Source organism: Mustelus asterias, chromosome 8 (assembly GCF_964213995.1).
Source record: "Mustelus asterias chromosome 8, sMusAst1.hap1.1, whole genome shotgun sequence".
Classification (NCBI taxonomy): Eukaryota; Metazoa; Chordata; class Chondrichthyes; order Carcharhiniformes; family Triakidae; genus Mustelus; species Mustelus asterias.
The window spans coordinates 77,459,079-77,479,861 of NC_135808.1; the positions used below are offsets into that span (position 1 = coordinate 77,459,079).

General features: G+C 43.7%; 1 protein-coding gene across 1 annotated transcript in view; it reads left to right on the forward strand.

Moving 5' to 3' along the window:
• The first annotated feature begins 12,409 nt into the window (after positions 1 to 12,409).
• The window catches only part of LOC144497752 (P-selectin-like), a 72,321-nt gene continuing 63,947 nt past the window's right edge, over positions 12,410 to 20,783 (forward strand). Inside the window, exons 1-9 of the mRNA XM_078219191.1 lie at positions 12,410 to 12,544; positions 13,596 to 13,689; positions 14,256 to 14,648; positions 14,986 to 15,093; positions 16,480 to 16,665; positions 16,776 to 16,958; positions 17,595 to 17,780; positions 18,804 to 18,989; positions 19,626 to 19,811. Of these exons, the coding sequence (XP_078075317.1) occupies positions 13,608 to 13,689; positions 14,256 to 14,648; positions 14,986 to 15,093; positions 16,480 to 16,665; positions 16,776 to 16,958; positions 17,595 to 17,780; positions 18,804 to 18,989; positions 19,626 to 19,811 (1,510 nt within the window). The 5' untranslated portion in view covers positions 12,410 to 12,544; positions 13,596 to 13,607. The remainder of the gene's footprint in view (positions 12,545 to 13,595; positions 13,690 to 14,255; positions 14,649 to 14,985; positions 15,094 to 16,479; positions 16,666 to 16,775; positions 16,959 to 17,594; positions 17,781 to 18,803; positions 18,990 to 19,625; positions 19,812 to 20,783) is intronic.

Genomic DNA, 20,783 nt, shown 5'->3' on the forward strand with positions numbered 1-20,783 from the left:
TGGGTCAATTTTCATCTCACTACTGTCCATCTATTAACCTGAATAGGATGATAATGAGAGAAAAATAGACAAGAAATAAACTAAATGCCAACTTCCTACCCAAAGCTCACTCAATGTGATTTTACAGGAGGCTTCAATTTAGGTGGCCCTACAGTGCAGAAGGAGGCCATTTGGCCCATTGAGTCTGCACCGACAACAATCCCACCCAGGCCCTACCCCCATCACCCCACTAATCCCTCTAACTTATGCATCGCAGGACACTAAGGGGCAATTTAGCATGGCCAATGCACCTAACCCACACATCTTTCGGACAGTGGGAGGAAACCAGAGCACCTGGAGGAAACCCACACAGACACGGGGAGAACATGCAAACTCCACACAGACAGTCATACAAGCCAGGAATCGAACCCAGATCCCTGGAGCTGTGAGGCAGCAGTGCGAACCACTGTGCCACTGTGCCACCCTTAGAGGGAGGGGTTTTCTGCTGGAAAAATTAAACTAGCATCTTAAAGTAAGATTCAGACTCAGACACCAAGGTCTGACACTTTTTCAGATTGGCGACCTGTAACTAGTGGAATTCCACAAGCATTGGTGTTGGAACTGCAACTGTTTACAATATATATTAATGACGTGAAGGAAGGAAGTGAACGTACTATAGTTAAATTTGCAGTCGACACAGAAATAGGTGGAAAGGCAAGTTGTGAAAGGGATACAAACTGTTTACAAAGTGATAAGTACGTGGACAAAGAGTTGGTAAATGGAGTATAATGTGGGAATCTGTGAAGTTGTTCATTTTGGAAGGGAGAACAAAAGAACAGAGTATTATTTAAATGGAGAAAGACTACAGCAGTCTAAGGGACTTGGGGGGAACCTGTGCACAAAACACAGAAAGCTAGCGCACAGGTGCGGCAGGTAATCAGGGAGGCGAATGGAATGTTGGCCCCTATTTCGAGGGGGTTGGAGTAGAAGATGAGGGAAGTGTTGCTGCAACTGTACAAGGAACTGGTGAGACCACATCTGGAGTTCTGTGAGCGGTTTTAGTTCCCTTGTTTAAGGAAGGATATTGGCCTGAATTTCCCAGCCGTTCATGCCCCGCTGCCGCTACACGTGAGGATGGAGAATATGGCACTCAGCCACATCTCCGTTCACTGCAGCGTGACCAGAGAATCCGGTGTGAACGGCCGGAAAATTCCGACCTTTATTTCAGAGAAGGTTCACTAGGATGATTCCTGGTATGGAGGGTTTGTCTTATGAGGAAAGGTCAAACAGGTTGGCACTCATTGGAATTTAGAAGAATGAGAGGTGATTTCATTGACACATATAAGAATTCTTAAGGGCTTTGACAGTATAAATGCTGAGACGATGTTTCCCCTCATGGGAGAGTCGATGACCAAAGGGCATAGTCTCAGAATAAAAGGGTGGCAATTTAAGACTGAGATGAGAAGGAATTTCTTCTCTCAGAGGGTGTTGAGTCTTTGAAACACTTGCCACAGAGAGCTGTGGGGGCAGAGTCAGTGGCCGGAATTTAACCACCTCGCCTGCCCTGGAATTGGGGTGGGCAAGGCTTGCAGAAAGGAATTCTCCATTGGCCTCAGGCAGGATTTTACGAGCCTCACCCGAGCAAGGCCGTAAAATCCCGATGAACGTGTATATTTAAGGCCGAGATGGATAGATTTTAGATCAATAAGGGAATCAAGGGTTACGGAGAAAGGGCAGGAAAGTGGACGTGAGGAATGTTGGATCCGCCATGCTCCTATTGAATGATGGAGCAGGCTTGAGGGGCCGAATGGCCTAACTCCTGTTCCTATTTCTTATGGTCTTAGTCGCGATCATCATTGTCAGCAGTTTCCCAACCTACCCTAAAACTCATTGGGGGTAAAAATCAGGAGGTGGGCAATTATCATGGAGATTTTAAAGCTATTTTTAAGGCGCTATACAAATGCAAGTTGTTGTAGATGTTTACAGGGATTCTCCACTTCTATCAGGTAAAAACATTTTGGGAGATGAATTACTTTTATTGCATTGCAGATTTTGGCCATTCAAACTGCTTACAGTTTGTGTAGAAAGTTTGGGATTATTAGTTGCCTTCTGCAATGTGCTTTTATCATTATGGATGTGCTTCTGGCAATTCTGGCTCGAGGAAAAGGAGGAGCAGGCTCAGAAGAAAGAAACATAGAACAATAGCTGCTGACAAGCAAAGACAAGGCAGCATGCTCACACACTATATACTGTGAATATGGAAGATACGGCCACTTCTTTAAGGAGCTGTGCACGAGGTTTTGGGTCAGGCAGGCTGTCACAGAGTTGGGACCAATAACCAAGAACCACAGCTATTGTGCACAGCTTGTTGGTGTCAAGGGCACAGCAGCTCTTTGTTTAGATCCTCTCCTCCTGGCTGCACCAGGAGATTATCAACAACATCAGCCTTTGTGCAGCTCAGCTTGGATCCAGGATCAGGCAGAAAGGCAGCTCCAGGCTTCAGAACCAGATTTGGAAAAGCAACAGGCTTCAGTAGGCCCCGCAGTCTCTGCGGTTGGCTCCCAGAGTCTGGGTGCACACACACCGAATGACAGATAGCTTGCTAGCAATCCGTGTCAAAAATCCTAAGATTATGGCACCCTCTCTTGAGATGACATGTGAGGCTGAATTTTACTTTGAAATTAGTCTTTTGCAGGAGTTGGCAGGTTTGCAATACTGACACGAATTATAAAGGCTTCCACAGCACCAATGAGGAACTGGTGCGTGATGACCAGTAAGCACATCAATGTCCTTCATCTTGGCACTCACTAGGATGATTTAATCATGTGCCAATCTTCCCCATTGCCCCTTGCCACCCTTTGCCCCAGCTAGCTCTTGCACACTGTAAATCCTCTCAGGAACACCCGAACATGGTCAGATTCAGTTCCCCTTGAGCCCTCATCAAGCGGACCATCAAAATCTTCAAGTGATGGGTCCACTGCCTGGTGGGTTTAATGTGTCCTCTGTGGAACTGCCCACCAGGGTACAGAATACTGTATACTACACAACTTTGCTACTGTACATTGCACAACTCTGCTCTGCAACAGGCAAAATAATTGGAGACATCTTCACGGAATGATCTTCTACATGAGGGAGAAAAGGGAAGTGGCACGGAGGATGGCAAAGATGTGATGCCAGCTCCTAACAGTTCCTACAGCCAAAGATCTTCAGCAGATGCTTATTGAGGAGAGCGTCACCCGGACCAACCTCTGACCTGCTGCATTCCAGACTTAATCTTTACTGCAAACCACAATGGACCCCATTGGGTTGGCACATGAGGGGACGGCTTGACATTTTCTGGAATATTTTTTAGTTATATAGAGTGGGGGGTGAGGGGGGACCACTTTGAATAAGAAGTATCTCTCCAGATTATTCTTTCGTTTTTGATACCCACATTCCATGAAGCTGTCGCATCACATTCTCATGACTGGAAATATTTGACCTCTGGAAAATGAGAGGAAGTTTGCAATTAACCACATTGCACAGAAAATGACTGAGAGCCCACATTGCCAACTGCACTGGAACCAAATTACAAATAAATACAGAACAGCAAACCAATTTAGACACTTAATTTAATGCTCTTACCTTAATTCTTTACCAGATTAGTTTTTAATATCTGATATAAACAGATTGCACTGTAAGGTTCTAGGGTTCTTACAGGGTGTCACTTATAAACTACTCATTGCTTGTAGGTTCTTAGATCAAATCATTTGGGGGAAAATCAATTCTCACAGCTTCTCCTTTTACATTCTTCTAGTTCCTCAGAGATTTCCGCATCCTTTATTTTAATCGCTTCACCATTGGTGGATGTGTCTTTAGCTGCTTCGGCCCCAAGCTCTGGAATTCCCTCCCTAACCTCTCCAACTCCCTTTCCCTCTGTAAGGTGCTCCTTAAAGCCTATCTCTTTGACACAGCTTTTGATCATCTACTCTAGCCCCTCATCTGGTTCGAAATCAAAATTTGTTTGATAACACTCCTGTGATCTGGCACCTTAAGCCATCATGTTACAATGTTAAAGGAGCTACATAAATACAAGTAGTTGTTGTTATTATTTCAGTAGCTTTACTGTACAGAATTAGAATGTTAGCCATTAAAAGGAAAGGAGCTAAGAATTAGCAGCGTTTAGCAGCGTCTCTGTGCATCAATAGCACCACAGCTCATGGGAAACTTGGAGCATTTGAATGAGTGAAGTTCTTTGTTTCACTGAAACTCCCAGATAAAGTTATAAACCACAAGAGGAAAGTTTGAGTGGTTTACAGACGTCAATTGACACTCAAGATAAATCGCAAAGACGTCGGCCACTGCCAGCTCTCTGTTGTTATTTAGAACTGGAGGACATAAAATTTGATAAGGCCTGGAAACCGAAACCTGGATTGCGATGTGTAATTCAGCCCTGCTTGTTGGTTCTGATGCACGTCGTGGGTAAATGTAATGCTGCCTTCTAACTCAAATGATTTCTGCTTACAAATAATGCTGCTGAGTGGTTGTGTGCCTGAGGAGACACAGAAATGTGCAATTCCAGCAACACTTAAAGCCAACCTGCATCACTTGAAGATGAAGTGTATTTTGGCTGGAGCAAGTGCTGGAACTGGTTGCATGAGGGCATGCAGGTGAGAAGAACGCAGAATGATGGCACAGTGTGGTTGAGAATGAGCTGTAAGATTTTCTGACATGGCACTGTGGGCCACGTGGGTGAGGAGACTAAATGTCCAATGCCTGTAGGGGCCAGGGAATCTACAACTAGTTATAATTAATTCTGATCTCATTGATCATGTTTTCACAGGTATGATACCAAAACAGATATGATCTCAAAACAAGTGTTAGTAGTATTCTTTCATGTAAATATCATTTTCTAAGTGAGAAAAGAGTGTGAAGGTATGCAGACAACAATAAAAATGATTATTCTGTCCTGCTGAAAAATAAAATACACAAGGGCGGCACGGTAGCACAGTGGTTAGCACTGCTGCTTCACAGCTCCAGGGACCTGGGTTCGATTCCCGGCTTAGGTCATGTCTGTGTGGAGTTTGCACATTCTCCTCGTGTCTGCGTGGGTTTCCTCCGGGTGCTCCGGTTTCCTCCCACATTCCAAAGATGTGCGGGTTAGGTTGATTGGCCATGCTTAAATTGCCCCTTAGTGTCCTGAGATGTGTAGGTTTGAGGGATTAGTGGGTAAAATATGTAGGGATATGGGTGGGATTGTGGTCGGTGCAGACTCGATGGGCCGAATGGCCTTTTTCTGTATTGTAGGGTTTCTATGATTTCTATGATTTCTATAAATCACAGTAAATATCTACCCTAAGGAGACCACCTATCATCACTGCTCAATTTACCAGACTGTCTCACTTGACTTGGGCTGTTATTCTGTATCACTGTTCCTGAACTGCATCTTCAGCGAGGGTGGACAATTGAGAAAATGTTTGCCTCCTTAAAACTCTGACGGAAGATTCAACGCAGGAATCATGTGCAATAATAAACTGAAAAGTGAAACATTTTCAGCTTCTGGCCAGGTGTGAAAGTAATTTTCCATAACCGGTTAATCAGACACCCTGATGAATTTAGTCAGAGTGGAGTCAGCCAGTTTGTATCACCCAAAATGGGAAATGGCCTCTTTCCTGTACTGAGGACAATGACGCATTCGGGAGAGGGGGATAAATGTCCACAGACGTAGACATGCAGACGATGCATCACAACCAGGGACTGGAAAAGTTATGAGAGATAAAGAAGCTATTGAGCAGAATAACACTAGAAATGCAGATATTTCTCACATGATATCATAAACATTTCGAAAATTAAAGAATGTTTTCAATGATTTTGGAGGGAATATTCTGACTGCATCCTGTTTAATTTATTTGTATCCTATCTTGCCATTGGATATCATTTCTCCGCTATTTACTGGAAACCAAATAAAATGGAAAATTACCTGAAGATGGCCCTTCATGGAGGACTGATTCTGCAGTTCCCCCTCGGACCCTGGTGCCTGGTCTCTCTGCAGCAGTCATTCCACCCACTTCTACCATGGTTATTTCTTCATTCTGAGCCAATTTCAAGTCCCACATGCCACCCCTTGCTCATTCATCCTGGCTTGGTGCATTATTTTTGAAAAGCACATCATCATTCCATGGGCAGGTGAATGCCGAATCCCTACAGTGCAGAATTGGGCCATTGAGTCTGCACTGACAACAATCCCACCCAGGCCCTATCCTTGTAACCCCACATAATCCCCTTGACAATAAGGAGCAATCCCACCCAGATCTATTCCCCGTAACCCCAAGTATTTACCCCGCTAATCCCCCTAACCTACACATCTTGGGACGCTAAGGGGCAAGTTAGCATGGCCGGTCCACCTAACCCACACATCTTTGGAGTGTGAGAGGAAACCAGAGCACCGGAGGAAATCCATGCAGACAGAGGGAGAATGTGCAAACTCCGCACAATCACCTGAGGCTGGAATTGAACCCGGGTCCTTGGCGTTGTGAGGCAGCAGTGCTAACCACTGTGCCACCATGTCACTGCTCCTCAGCAAGCCACATTGCAGTGTCCTGGGGTCTTCCACTTTCTGTCATGCCAGTGAACGCCTGGAAAGTCCATGGGCTAGATTCCTGGGACAGAGGTTTACTGGCTCCCGGTAACATAGCAGGGAGCTGTCACGGGATGGTTGCCTGATGCAGGCCCACTGCTGGGGAAGATTTCCAGTAATGGGTGTGAAGCGGGCAGCTGATCTACACAATGAAATGCCAATACTAAGGATCATTTGATGAGGCTCACAGTGGGATGGTGAGCCCCTGCATTATGGGGCCACCAACCTCACAGAGCCAGTCTCCCTGTGGCAACCGGTGGGCTGGCTTGAGGGGAGGGTATGGGTGACTGGAGTTAGACATTCCATGGCCTACAGAGGCACAAAAATTGCCTGCGGGTCCACTGACTCCCTCTCCCACAAAGGAATTTCTCTTCTGATAGTTTTAACCTGCTTACCTTGAAGGTGCCCCGAGGATTGCTGCCTGCCTCAGCACTAATCACTGCCCCTGGACTGGCAGCATCAGGAACCTGCCCGATGCACTCAGATGGACAGCAGACCCACAAATGGCTATTTAGGAGCTGCCTGTGATAAAATCACTCAGCCAGTCCCACTGGCAGCAAGCACATACCCAGGACATGCTTATTGCCCTAATGACAGGCTCCCAAAGCCCATGGTCAAATTCAGGCCCTACAGCCGAAAGTAGGCCATTCAGTCCATTGAACCTCTCCCAGCTCTTTGAAAACTCTATGGGATGTAAATTTAGTTTTGGTCGTGCTCCAGGAGGGAGGTGCTACGTAAATCTTGTGCCCTCCAGCAGCGAGGTGCAAGCTTCATCCAAGGTGCAACCCCTGCATAAGGTATATAAAGTGGCGCATTCCTAACATCACACACCTCCATTGCACTTCTTAATTTAGACCACACAGATCCATTGAATGGACACGTGTCATTCCATGGACTGTTTGAGGAGTTCAGTTCCTGGATTGGGCAGGGTTCATTGCTACATCCTGTTCACACAATGACTGCAACAGGAATGGGTCGACAACGCGGCAGGGATGGAGCAGAAGCTGTAGAGATGACAAAATCAACGTGCTGCTTCTTGGAGCTGGATATCTCTGGGCTCTTTGACAGTTGCGGGAGGCTGTGTGGTGTACTGGCTAATGTACCCAGAAGATGGGTATACATGCCCACCGATGATTTCCTGTATGCTGCCCATTCAGTTCTTGACGCTGACCAATTGCTGTCTCCCCAGACCTCCTGATATTCAGCTGGTATAGGCACATCACCCCCCCGCCCCCCCCCGCCAACCCCCCCGCCCCCCTGGCCACATACCCACCCTCTCTCCAGGGGAGGGTGGGAGGAGGGTGGGGGGTGGCGGGTGCGGGGTGGGGGGGTGGGGGTTGGGGGAGGTGGGGGGGGGTGGGGGTGGAGGTCATGACCTGCCCTCTTTCCCGTGACAGTGAGGATAGTTGGCACTGGGAATGGAAGCAGGTCTGCCAGATCCAGCTGCCATTTTTTCCTGTCTTCGTCTTCATTTGGTCCTGAACCATGAAAGTTCATCCGGAAGAGTTTGCAAAGGGCCATGGGCCACGATTCCCCTGAATAAAACATAGTGCTGCTATCAGCAGGAAATCCGGAATGTTTTCCCGCTGGTGCTGGCAGCGCTAACCAGGTGGGATTCAGCCACCTTTTGTTGAAGAAGATTCCCAACAGGAAACATGCCGGCCACCCAGCTTCAGAGAGATCATTGGCAGGAGCATTCCGGGAGGATGGAGCTAGACTATTAATCCTGAAACTCAGATAATGTTCGAATCCTGCCACAGCAACTGGTGGAATTTGAATTCAATTTAATAAATCTGGAATTAAGAATCTACCGATGACCATGAAACCATGGTGGATTGCTGGAAAAACTCATCTGGTTCACTAATGTCCTTTAGGGAAGGAAAATCCACCCTCCTTACATGGTCTGACCTACATGTGACTCCAGAGCCACAGCAATGTGGTTCACTCTTAACTGCCCTTCAAGGGCAACTAGGGCTGGGCAATAAATGCTGGCCAACCTGTCCCAAGAATGAATAAAAAAACAGTCATTATATTAAAATGCATTGAAATGAGTATTTATCAGGTTCTTACCCATTCTGTGGGTTGTGGTGTTTAGTTTCTGGGTGTAGTTAAGGCTGAAATAGATTAGGGAATCAAGGAATATGGCAATGTGGTGGAAGAATTAAATTGGGATTGAAGATCACCCATAATTGAATGTAAGGGTGGGGGAGGTGTGCAGGGCCTGAAGATCTGCTCCTATCTGTTATGTTCCAAGGGTAAATTCACTGACCTACACTTCTGGCATGAAGGCTTGCATCATGAGACCAGGCCTCAGTGGAGGTCAGAGGTCAGCAAAGTGAGCAAGTTGAGCTCGACACCCAGTTCTGCAATCCAAGCACCTGGAAGGCAGCCTTGCTGAATTTACTCTTAGACACTGCTGTAGGAATTACATTGAGTGAACAACATAAATAGGCCATCCCAGCCAACCAGGCTATGCCAGAGCTTGTACCTGACACACGCCTTCTCTCATGCGATCAAACCTTTCCCAGAACAAACCCTTCTATGTGGCTCACCCTCATTATCCAGCCTCCTGTTAAAAGCTGCTTTACCTCGGAGGACTGTACGCATACAGCGGAAACATACACAAAACTTACCTTCTGATGAAATGCCCTGCAACAAAAATATTAACTCTGTTTCTCTCTCATCAGATCCTCCTGAGGTTTTCCAGCACTTTCCGTTTTTATTTGATTAAAAAAAGACATAAATTAAATTGATTCAACCTTTGAGCACTTCATACATACAGGGGCTGACAGAGAGACATACATGGAGAAATTAATTTATCCTACTTTGAAGAACAATCATACTTACAGAAGCTGCTGGACACTAACGTCTGACATATTAGATGGGAGTGCTTCTGGAGGTGGCACGGTGGCACGGTGGACAGTACTGCAGCCTCATGGCACCAGGAACCCGGGTTCGATTCCTGGCTTGAGTCACTGTCTGTGCAGAGTCTGCACATTCTCCCCATGTCTGCATGGGTTTCCTCTGGGTGCTCTGGTTTCCTCCCACAATCCGAAAGACGTGCTGGTTAAGTGCATTGGCCATGCTAAATACTCCCTCAGTGTACCCGAACAGGCACCGGAGTGTGGCGACTAAGGGATTTTCACAGTAACTTCATTGCAGTGTTAATGTAAGCCTACGTGTGACACTACTAAATCATAGAAAGATCATAGAAAGATCATAGAAACCCTACAGTACAGAAAGAGGCCATTCGGCCCATCGAGTCTGCACCGACCACAATCCCACCCAGGCCCTACCCCCATATCCCCACACATTTACCCACTAATCCCTCCAACCTACACATCCCAGGACACTAAGGACAATTTTTAGCATGGCCAATCAACCTAACCGGCACATCTTTGGACTGTGGGAGGAAACCAGAGCACCCGGAGGAAACCCACGCAGACACGAGGAGAATGTGCAAACTCCACACAGACAGTGACCCAAGCCGGGAATCGAACCCAGGCCCCTGGAGCTGTGAAGCAGCAGTGCTAACCACTGTGCTACCCCGAATCTTACACTCGTGCATTTAATACCAACAAAAATATTTATGATAGCTTTTACTTTAAAAAAGGATGAAAGTGGGTAATTCCCAGCGCCATTCGATTTTGTTTTTTGCCAGTATCTAGCGACAGGCTGTCTAACAGGAAGAGCTCAAATAAGTCTTTGTTTAGACAAGTATCCTTTTCCTGTCTTATTGGAATATCGTCAATTACCGTTACACAAGGCGCACTTTTGGCTGTCAGTCTTCCTGGACTAAAATAAAACGAAACTAATAAAAATTAAATGAACTGCCTGATGTGAATAGGTGTTTTAACACAAAGAAACATTTGGAAGTGAAAAAGGGCAATTCAAAGGTCCCTTCCTTAATGTAGCAGTTGGCAAATTTGAATCTAATCCACACTAGTCAGGAAAATCCCAGAATAATTCCTTGTCTGTGCTGAGTTAAAAGCTTTGTAACTAGGGGATGATGGTAAAAACCTAAGGAGGGGTAACCTGGCTTGGGGTTAGGTTCCTTACCAGCATCCACAGACTCCTACTTGCCCAGACAGGATATGATCTGAGGCAGCTGTGGTCCCACCAATGCAGTATTTGTTTGCTGACTCAATCTTTATACTTGTACATGAACATTGCGACTCTGGGGAGATGGGAAAAGGACAACTGCCACAAATGGAACAAGTCAAATTCTGTTAATTTTCTCCCTATATGTTGAATATCTGGTTAACACTCAGTGGAATTCAGGGGTGCAGACAATAAAACTTAATGCTGAACACATTTTTTCCAAGGACTGTTATATTGCAGAAAGCCAGCTGGTGAAGGATAGAACCAGAGCCAATTTTTATACACTTTTATAATCATTTATTTACAGAGAGATACATTCTAAACATGCCCCTCCTTGTCCAACAATAGCTGTTTCAGTCCATTCCATGTATAGGAGCACAAGTGAACCCCAATCAATGCCCACCATCTATATACAATTACATGCAATTAATATACAATTAACAAGGGCTCCATACTCACTCATGCCATCTTTTAGTACCTACTTTCTTAGGAATATTCTTTCTTTCTTCTGCATGGCTATTAGTAGTGGAGTGCAAGAAATGGGTGATGCACAAAAGGTTGTGGTCAATGGACAGAGGCAGGTGGAGATGGAGAGTATAATGCAGGTGAGACTAGGTAAGTTTTCTTTGTGTGGGATAGGCAATGAGATCAAAAGTTCAGCTCAGCGTCAAATAGCTTACCAAGGATGTGAATAGTTTGATTCAGCTTGAGAGGGTAGCCAAGGTGATGGATGGAATTACAGGTGAGGAAAATTGGGTTTGTGACAGGGAAAATGTGTTCGGTCTTCCCAGTGTTTAGTTGGTGGGAATTTGCTCACACAATGTTGGATGTTGGACAAGCTGCCTGACCATGCAGAGATCCTGGAGTAGTCCGAGAGATGTGATGATGAACGATATCAGAGAACATGTGAAATTTGAGTTGTGTCTTCAACTGATGTCGCGAGGAGGAATATAGAGAATAGAAATGGCAGGGGAAGAAGTGGGTAAAGGAGATGGAGACTCTATGGGTAATGATGTGGGGAAAAAAGGTAATTGCAGTAGATTCTCTAGGTAAGAGTGGAACTAAGTGAAGCAGTTCAACTTAGCTGGACATTGCAGAAGCATTGGAGCAGAATGAAATGGTCAACCTTGTTAAAGACTAGAGAAATCCTGAGAAGAATGAGGAGAGTTCGGGCACTATGTCAAAGAGGATGACATTCATGATTTTGATTAGTGTATTTTCAGTGCTGTGACAGAGTGGAAAAATGATTGGAGAGGCTCAAATACGGAGATGACCAGAAAAGCAAAATTCTGGTAGCCGCGATGCATTGAGACAGAGTTTAGAATCTCTATCGCTATCATAGCTGACATTTGTTAAAAAGTAAATTCCTCTTTCTAGCACTCAGTTCAGCTACAATATATTTGGATGTGCTTTTTAAAAAATATTATCATGCTTCCAGTTTTGTTGAAAAGTTGCACAAAAAATAAGAAATTCATTGTAGGAAACTACATGGAAAATTATGGCTATGCATAGTTCATAACAGGCAACAGAAAAAATCTTTGATGTCACTCCTTACACTTCGGGAGATTCCACAGTGGAGTTCCGTCTATTTTATTCTAATCAGTCAACGTCACAGGGAATTTTCTGGGAAGGTCAGGAAGTTGTGTAATTGCTTGCATGAAGGAGGATATAAAGTTAGCTAGCAGCTGCAGTGAAAGTGTCAATCTGCAAAGATCACCTTTTCAGGCATTGCTCCTTTTCTGAGCAGAGAGACAGCCAGAAACATCTCTCAACATTCATTCAACATTCAACGGAGCACTTGTAGAATACCAGAATCAACAGGAGTGATCTGAGACTGAATTTGATAAGGTAAGACAGACTGGTGTGCTAACTGCATGCAAATTTTCAAATAGTTTTATCAAACTTTTATTTCTTTGAAAGGGAAAAGCTCTTCTCTCCTCTCTTTAATTCCCTTCACCTCCCAAAGTGTGGTTTGATGGGTCTTTTATATTTTGACCAAATGGCCACACTTCAGATATGATCCTAAACAGGCTATTCAGCTCAAGGGAATCACAGTTGTGGGGTCAGATTGTCTCCACATCCAAAAGCTACACAAAGGGCCATCCAGTAGAAGGGTTATTCTTCTGTTGAGTGTTAGTCTTTATAGGGATTATAGCAATAACCAGCCATCAAGGGAGAGGATTGTTCCAGTCCAAAGCCGAGCACTACCATGAGTTGAAATGAATAAATTTAGCTGTTATGATGCATGGAAAGTCAGAATTTTATCATTGCAGTATTATATAAACGGAAATGAAAGCAAAGTCCTGCAAATGCTGGAAATCTGAAATTAAGAACAGAAAACGCTGGAAAAACTCGGCAGGTCTGGCAGCATCTGTGGCGAGAGAAACAGTTAACAGGGCCGGGGGGGGGGGGATTTTCCTTGTAACCCGCTGTGGGTTTCTCCACAGCAGAGGCATTCTGTTATTGGCTGGTGGCGGGATTTTGTGGTCCCGCCATTGGCAATGGGGTTTCCTGTTCCCCTTGCTGCCGGGAAACCTGTGGTGAAGGTGAGCTGTCAGCGGGAGCATAAGGTCTCACCGGCATGAACAGCCAGAACATTCGAGCCAACATTTTGATTCCATGTGACTCTTCTTCAGAGTGAATGGATGCTTGTATGAAATTCCCTTTGATAGTTTAAGGGAGCTGTTAGATAGTGAAACACAAACATTGCATAATTTCAAATCTCATGATTTTAATATACTTGAAGAATGAGTGCTATAATGAGAATGTTATAGGTGCTATATTTTTAAATAAAGTAACAAAATGAGAAATACATCTTCAATATTATATATGTACCTTGGTTGTGGCACACAGGATCTATTCTGTTTGAAATTGTTTAACCATAGCTTATTCTCTGCAGGTTTACAGCAAAATGATGAAGAAGTTGAATCAACAATCTCCATTGGTTCAGAAAGGTGGAAGTCAACTGTGGTTCTTCACCATCATTGTTCTTGGTAAGAAACAAGTAACATTAAATAGAAGCTGCAATAAAACGGCTTTTTGACCAATATGGGTGATTTCTATCGTACTTCATTCTTATATGCATTGCCTTGGGTTGCGAATAATATTTCTGAAATACTACAAGAACTGACACAAGAAAAGTATCTGGACTTGATAGTTAAGTAAGTTAGACCTCTGAAATCTCCAAATCCACTCAAACTCCTCTGTCGGATGATTACAAGGATCTAATTTCTTGTGGTAGGCATCAACCTGTGCCTTAGTAGGGACTAACATCTATCTTACTCAGAATTGCCACAGACTGGTGTGGGCAATGGGAATATATCAGACTGGCACAGAGGAGGTTATTCTGTAGCGCAATCTACCTTTGCTTCTAAATAGACATGAGAATGTCTGATGCTGCCATTAGAACCAGCAGTGCAAAAATATTCCACTTCCCAACACATTCCCAAAGATAATAAACACAACATTTGGTACAAAACAAAACATGTAAGTCAGGAAGTAAATTCATTCAAACAGTGTGAAGATTACTCATTCATTCAAATTGCTCTTTTCTTTATAGAACTAATGTTTCTGGGAAGAATCCACGGCTGGACCTATAAATATATTAATGAAGATATGATCTGGGACAATGCAAGACAGTTCTGTCAACGACATTACACAGATCTAGTTGCAATCCAGAATGCAGAAGAAATTGAGCATTTGAATAAATTCATACCTTTTGCAAAATATTACTACTGGATTGGAATAAGAAAAATGAATGGCATTTGGACCTGGGTTGGTACTAACAAACCTCTCACCAAAGAAGCCGAGAACTGGGCTCGGAATGAACCTAATAATGTAGGAGCAGATGGGAATGAAGACTGCGTAGAAATGTACATCAAAAGGCAAAACGATACAGGGAAGTGGAACGATATCAACTGTAATAAGAAGAAAAGACCTTTGTGTTACATAGGTAAGAAGACAAATTGACCAAAGATTACTTTAATGAGTTTAATGAGTTACTATTACAATCATGCTTAATCTCAAAGTCTTTGGTACATTATTCAATTATACATTATTGGTACATTTTTAACTGAAACAGGATAATTTATCAGTAATCTCTAAATATGAGATCAGGCATTAAAATAAGACAATTTGTGATTTCCACATGTTAAGATATTCCTTAATTACCCTGTAAATATGATCAAATGGAATCATTTAAATACAATGCTCATTGTGACACTGTCAATATAGTACTGACTTAAATAGGAGCTTACATTGATTTTGGAATTATATTGTCTTTTTTTCAGCTTCATGCACTCCCACTTCGTGCAGTGGTCATGGGGAATGTGTCGAGAATATTGGAAGCTACACATGTGCATGCAATGCTGGATACTATGGGCAAGAGTGCGAACATGGTAAGGGCATGTCACCTTCATTGAGAGTGTGAGCTGACTTGTACCAACTAACATGATCAATTATTTGAGGTATATATTGAATTAACCTTCTGCACTCATCAGTAATCTGAATTCTAATCATTGTCAAGCTGTTTTTTTTTGCCTGTGGATTTTTTCCCCTCATCTCATTTCAATGGTAAATCTTTACAGGGTGTAGTTACATGTCTGCTGCTCAGCCATCATCATTTCACCCTAGTGATATTTCTTCATTTGTTAATCCAAAACCCTGGGATGGTCTTGCCTTATTCCATGCCAATACACTTTTAGTTTCCAGTAGGGGACCGTAGGTTGTGAGCAGAAGCAAGGTCAGGTTGATCACTCAGATCCAGAACCTCCTCTGTCCAGTTCATGAGAACCAGGGCCCAATGTTCAAGTTTCTACCTGAGCTTAGACCAGCTAAACCATCATAGGCTGAAGAGAGTCTTCCTTCATATGAGGAGTCAATGACAATACACAAGCAAGTTCAGAAATGGCTGTCAAAATATTCAGAAAGCACGGTGAAAACATTTAAATATTAACCAGATATAAGACAATTGTGAAGATTGCATTATCACTATGGATGAATGACATCTTCAGCCCATTGCAGTACATCCATCCAGAATGTCCGTAATACCCTTTCCCCACTCTATTGCAACACAATTACTTCTTAAATGGTTCCTGAATTTTATTTTCCACTGCCCTATCTGGCAATCCATTCCACGCATTGCTTACTCAGTGACAAACAATTTCCGAATATCAGTCCCAAGTCTGACTTCTGAAGGTTTAAATTGGTGAGCCCTTGCTCTAATTTCATGAAGCGGTTTTTATATAAATATTATTATATAAATATAAAGGTTACAGGGGAAAGGCGGGAGGATGGGATTGAGAACCTTATCAGCCATGATTGAATGGCAGAGCAGACTCAATTGGCCAGGTGGCCTAGTTCTCCTCCCAGGATTAAGGGCGGCACGGTAGCACAGTGGTTAGCACTGCTGCTTCACAGCTCCAGGGACCTGGGTTCCCGGCTTGGGTCACTGTCTGTGTGGAGTTTGCACATCCTCCTCGTGTCTGCGTGGGTTTCCTCCGGGTGCTCCGGTTTCCTCCCACAGTCCAAAGATGTGCGGGTTAGGTTGATTGGCCACGCTAAAATTGCCCCTTAGTGTCCTGAGATGCGTAGGTTAGAGGGATTAGTGGGTAAAATATGTAGGGATATGGGGGTAGGGCCTGGGTGGGATTGTGGTTGGTGCAGACTCGATGGGCCGAATGGCCTCTTTCTGTACTGTAGGGATTCTATGATTCAAAAAATATATATATAAAAGAAAATTGTAGCACAATAACTAACATCTTATTCCAATCCCTCCTGTCCAGTTGAACAGTGTGCCACTCTCAATGTTCCCGAGCAAGCGACTATGAGCTGCGTCCATCCTAATGGAAACTTCAGCTTTGACTCCAGGTGTGAATTCCAGTGTGCAGCGGGGTTTACATTGCAGGGCTCTCAGAGTCTCCGGTGCAATGCAACAGGAATGTGGACAGCAGACACACCCAGCTGTGAAGGTATAGTCTCCAACAATACCCACCAAAAGAAAGAGCAGAGTCAGAATTTAGAACATTTACAGATGATGGTCTTTAAGCTTATGTTCAATTTCATAATTTATATATTATAGTTGTAAGATGTGGAGACCTGGAAATTCCTCAAGGATTCAAGAACTGTTCTCATCCCATTGGAGATTTCAGTTACAACTCAACATGTGACTTCAGCTGTGCTGACGGGTTTGAGCTCCGAGGATCAGAGAGACTGGAGTGTGGAGCATCTGGAGAATGGTCAGCGCCCGTCCCCAGCTGTGAAGGTAGCGTGTGAACTTGTACCCAGGAATCCATCCATCCACAATTATTCACAATCCACATGGGATCATAAACAACTCTCTGTTCACTGTCACTCCTCCCTCTGTCCATTTGCTGATGCTGTCCACCCTCCAGTCCTTCTCTGACCTGTCCAGTACTTTCCTGATGTTCCACATTTTCTATTCACCAACACCAGACCCTCACCCTACCCTTTCCAGTGGTTTTACTTTCTCAGTTCCACTTCTTCACTTCAGCTAAATGCCCATGAGATGCTGGGAATCTGATTTTCCAAGGAATTTGTAATAAGTCTTCGGAGGCAGAAGTCCCTTCACCAAAATTCCTTTATTTACAATTCCAACAGCAGTACACAGAGTGCTATCAGTCAGCAGTCTACCTTTGGGAGTGCCAGAGGAACAGACACTCCTGGTTACATGCAAGGAAAAGACTCACTGGCCCATCAATTGACTGCTTAGTTTGGGAGTTCATATTCCAATAGGCCAACCTCAATGGCCTGATTGCAGTCATTACAGAATGAAAAGTAGAAACTTGAGATTTATTCAATAGACAGGCTTTCATATGTTCAGAGTGGGAGCTTTCCGATTTATTTATGTGGACTTATAATTGTTTGATGTTGGTTTCAGCTGTGAAATGTGAAAGTCTGATGATTCCTGGACAAGGAAGAATGGACTGTTCTCATCCCATTGGAGATTTCAGTTACAGCTCAACATGTGACTTCAACTGTGCTGACGGGTTTGAGCTCCGAGGATCAGAGAGACTGGAGTGTGGAGCATCTGGAGAATGGTCAGCGCCTGTCCCCAGCTGTGAAGGTAGAGGCAAATAGAATCTAAAGACTAAAGAGAAAAATGTTTAAACGTATGCTAAAATTTTAAAGATACATATAGCAGAGCGGGAGTCCAGAGAAGTTGAGATTTATGCTGTAAGATTATCGTGAGTTAATTAGTTTACTTATTTACTTTCTAGACAATTGTGCATTAGACCATATGCTAACCTGAATAATTTTAAATATGTAACCATCTTTCTGTGCATAATCATTTAAAAACAACCTAGATAAGCTGGTGTATCTTGAGAATTATTTGTCAATGAATAAGCTGCTGAACTCTAGGAATAGAACTGCGTTTTCCACTAGAATTTAGTAAGGGGTGACTTGACTGAAGTATATCAGATCCTGAATGATCTTGACAAGCTAGATATGGAACGGATGTTTCTTCTTGTGGCTGAGTCCAGAACTAGGGGGCACAGTTTTAAAATTAGAGAATGCCCTTATCGCACAGAGATAACTTTTGTCTCTGAGGGCTGTGCAACTTTGGAACTCTCCCTTCAGAAGTTGGTGGAGGTGGGGGTCACTGAATATTTTTAAGGCAGAGATAGATAGATTCTTGTTGTCACGGGAAGCAAAGGTTATTGAGGGTGGATGGGAATGTGAAACTCAACATAAACATATCAGTCATGATCTTATCGAATGGTGCAAACAGATTGGTGAATGTGCAGTGGCCCGTTCAGTGCTATGCTGTGAGCCTCTCCGGCGGGAATAAGCCCCATCCATTGATTTTCAATGGGATTTACGCTGAGGCACTCTGCGATGCTCGGTGTGGGAGATTCATTTTGAAACACCCGCTGAAAAAACCAGCATGATTTACTGCAGTTTTTTACGCAAATTCGCCATTTAGAATTTTTTTGGGAGAATCGTCCCCATTATGCTTACACTAGCCAAATTCAAAATGCAAAACTTATGACCCAGGTGGACGTCATAAAACACTTTGGAGGTTCTGACCTGAATTATAACAATGTTAAATTGCAGTCTTTAACGTGTATTACATTTGATATTGCAGCCATAAAATGTGAAGCACTCGAAATTTCCAACCCAGGATCCAAGAACTGTTCTCATCCCATTGGAGATTTCAGTTACAACTCAACATGTGACTTCAGCTGTGCTGACGGGTTTGAGCTCCGAGGATCAGAGAGACTGCAGTGTGGAGCATCTGGAGAATGGTCAGCGCCCGTCCCCAGCTGTGAAGGTAGCGTGTGAACTTGTACCCAGGAATCCATCCATCCACAATTATTCACAATCCACATGGGATCATAAACAACTCTCTGTTCACTGTCACTCCTCCCTCTGTCCATTTGCTGATGCTGTCCACCCTCCAGTCCTTCTCTGACCTGTCCAGTACTTTCCTGATGTTCCACATTTTCTATTCACCAACACCAGACCCTCACCCTACCCTTTCCAGTGGTTTTACTTTCTCAGTTCCACTTCTTCACTTCAGCTAAATGCCCATGAGATGCTGGGAATCTGATTTTCCAAGGAATTTGTAATAAGTCTTCGGAGGCAGAAGTCCCTTCACCAAAATTCCTTTATTTACAATTCCAACAGCAGTACACAGAGTGCTATCAGTCAGCAGTCTACCTTTGGGAGTGCCAGAGGAACAGACACTCCTGGTTACATGCAAGGAAAAGACTCACTGGCCCATCAATTGACTGCTTAGTTTGGGAGTTCATATTCCAATAGGCCAACCTCAATGGCCTGATTGCAGTCATTACAGAATGAAAAGTAGAAACTTGAGATTTATTCAATAGACAGGCTTTCATATGTTCAGTGTGGGAGCTTTCCGATTTATTTATGTGGACTTATAATTGTTTGATGTTGGTTTCAGCTGTGAAATGTGAAAGTCTGATGATTCCTGGACAAGGAAGAATGGACTGTTCTCATCCCATTGGAGATTTCAGTTACAACTCAACATGTGACTTCAACTGTGCTGACGGGTTTGAGCTCCGAGGATCAGAGAGACTGGAGTGTGGAGCATCTGGAGAATGGTCAGCGCCTGTCCCCAGCTGTGAAGGTAGAGGCAAATAGAATCTAAAGACTAAAGAGAAAAATGTTTAAACGTATGCTAAAATTTTAAAGATACATATAGCAGAGCGGGAGTCCAGAGAAGTTGAGATTTATGCTGTAAGATTATCGTGAGTTAATTAGTTTACTTATTTACTTTCTAGACAATTGTGCATTAGACCATATGCTAACCTGAATAATTTTAAATATGTAACCATCTTTCTGTGCATAATCATTTAAAAACAACCTAGATAAGCTGGTGTATCTTGAGAATTATTTGTCAATGAATAAGCTGCTGAACTCTAGGAATAGAACTGCGTTTTCCACTAGAATTTAGTAAGGGGTGACTTGACTGAAGTATATCAGATCCTGAATGATCTTGACAAGCTAGATATGGAACGGATGTTTCTTCTTGTGGCTGAGTCCAGAACTAGGGGGCACAGTTTTAAAATTAGAGAATGCCCTTATCGCACAGAGATAACTTTTGTCTCTGAGGGCTGTGCAACTTTGGAACTCTCCCTTCAGAAGTTGGTGGAGGTGGGGGTCACTGAATATTTTTAAGGCAGAGATAGATAGATTCTTGTTGTCACGGGAAGCAAAGGTTATTGAGGGTGGATGGGAATGTGAAACTCAACATAAACATATCAGTCATGATCTTATCGAATGGTGCAAACAGATTGGTGAATGTGCAGTGGCCCGTTCAGTGCTATGCTGTGAGCCTCTCCAGCGGGAATAAGCCCCATCCATTGATTTTCAATGGGATTTACGCTGAGGCACTCTGCGATGCTCGGTGTGGGAGATTCATTTTGAAACACCCGCTGAAAAAACCAGCATGATTTACTGCAGTTTTTTACGCAAATTCGCCATTTAGAATTTTTTTGGGAGAATCGTCCCCATTATGCTTACACTAGCCAAATTCAAAATGCAAAACTTATGACCCAGGTGGACGTCATAAAACACTTTGGAGGTTCTGACCTGAATT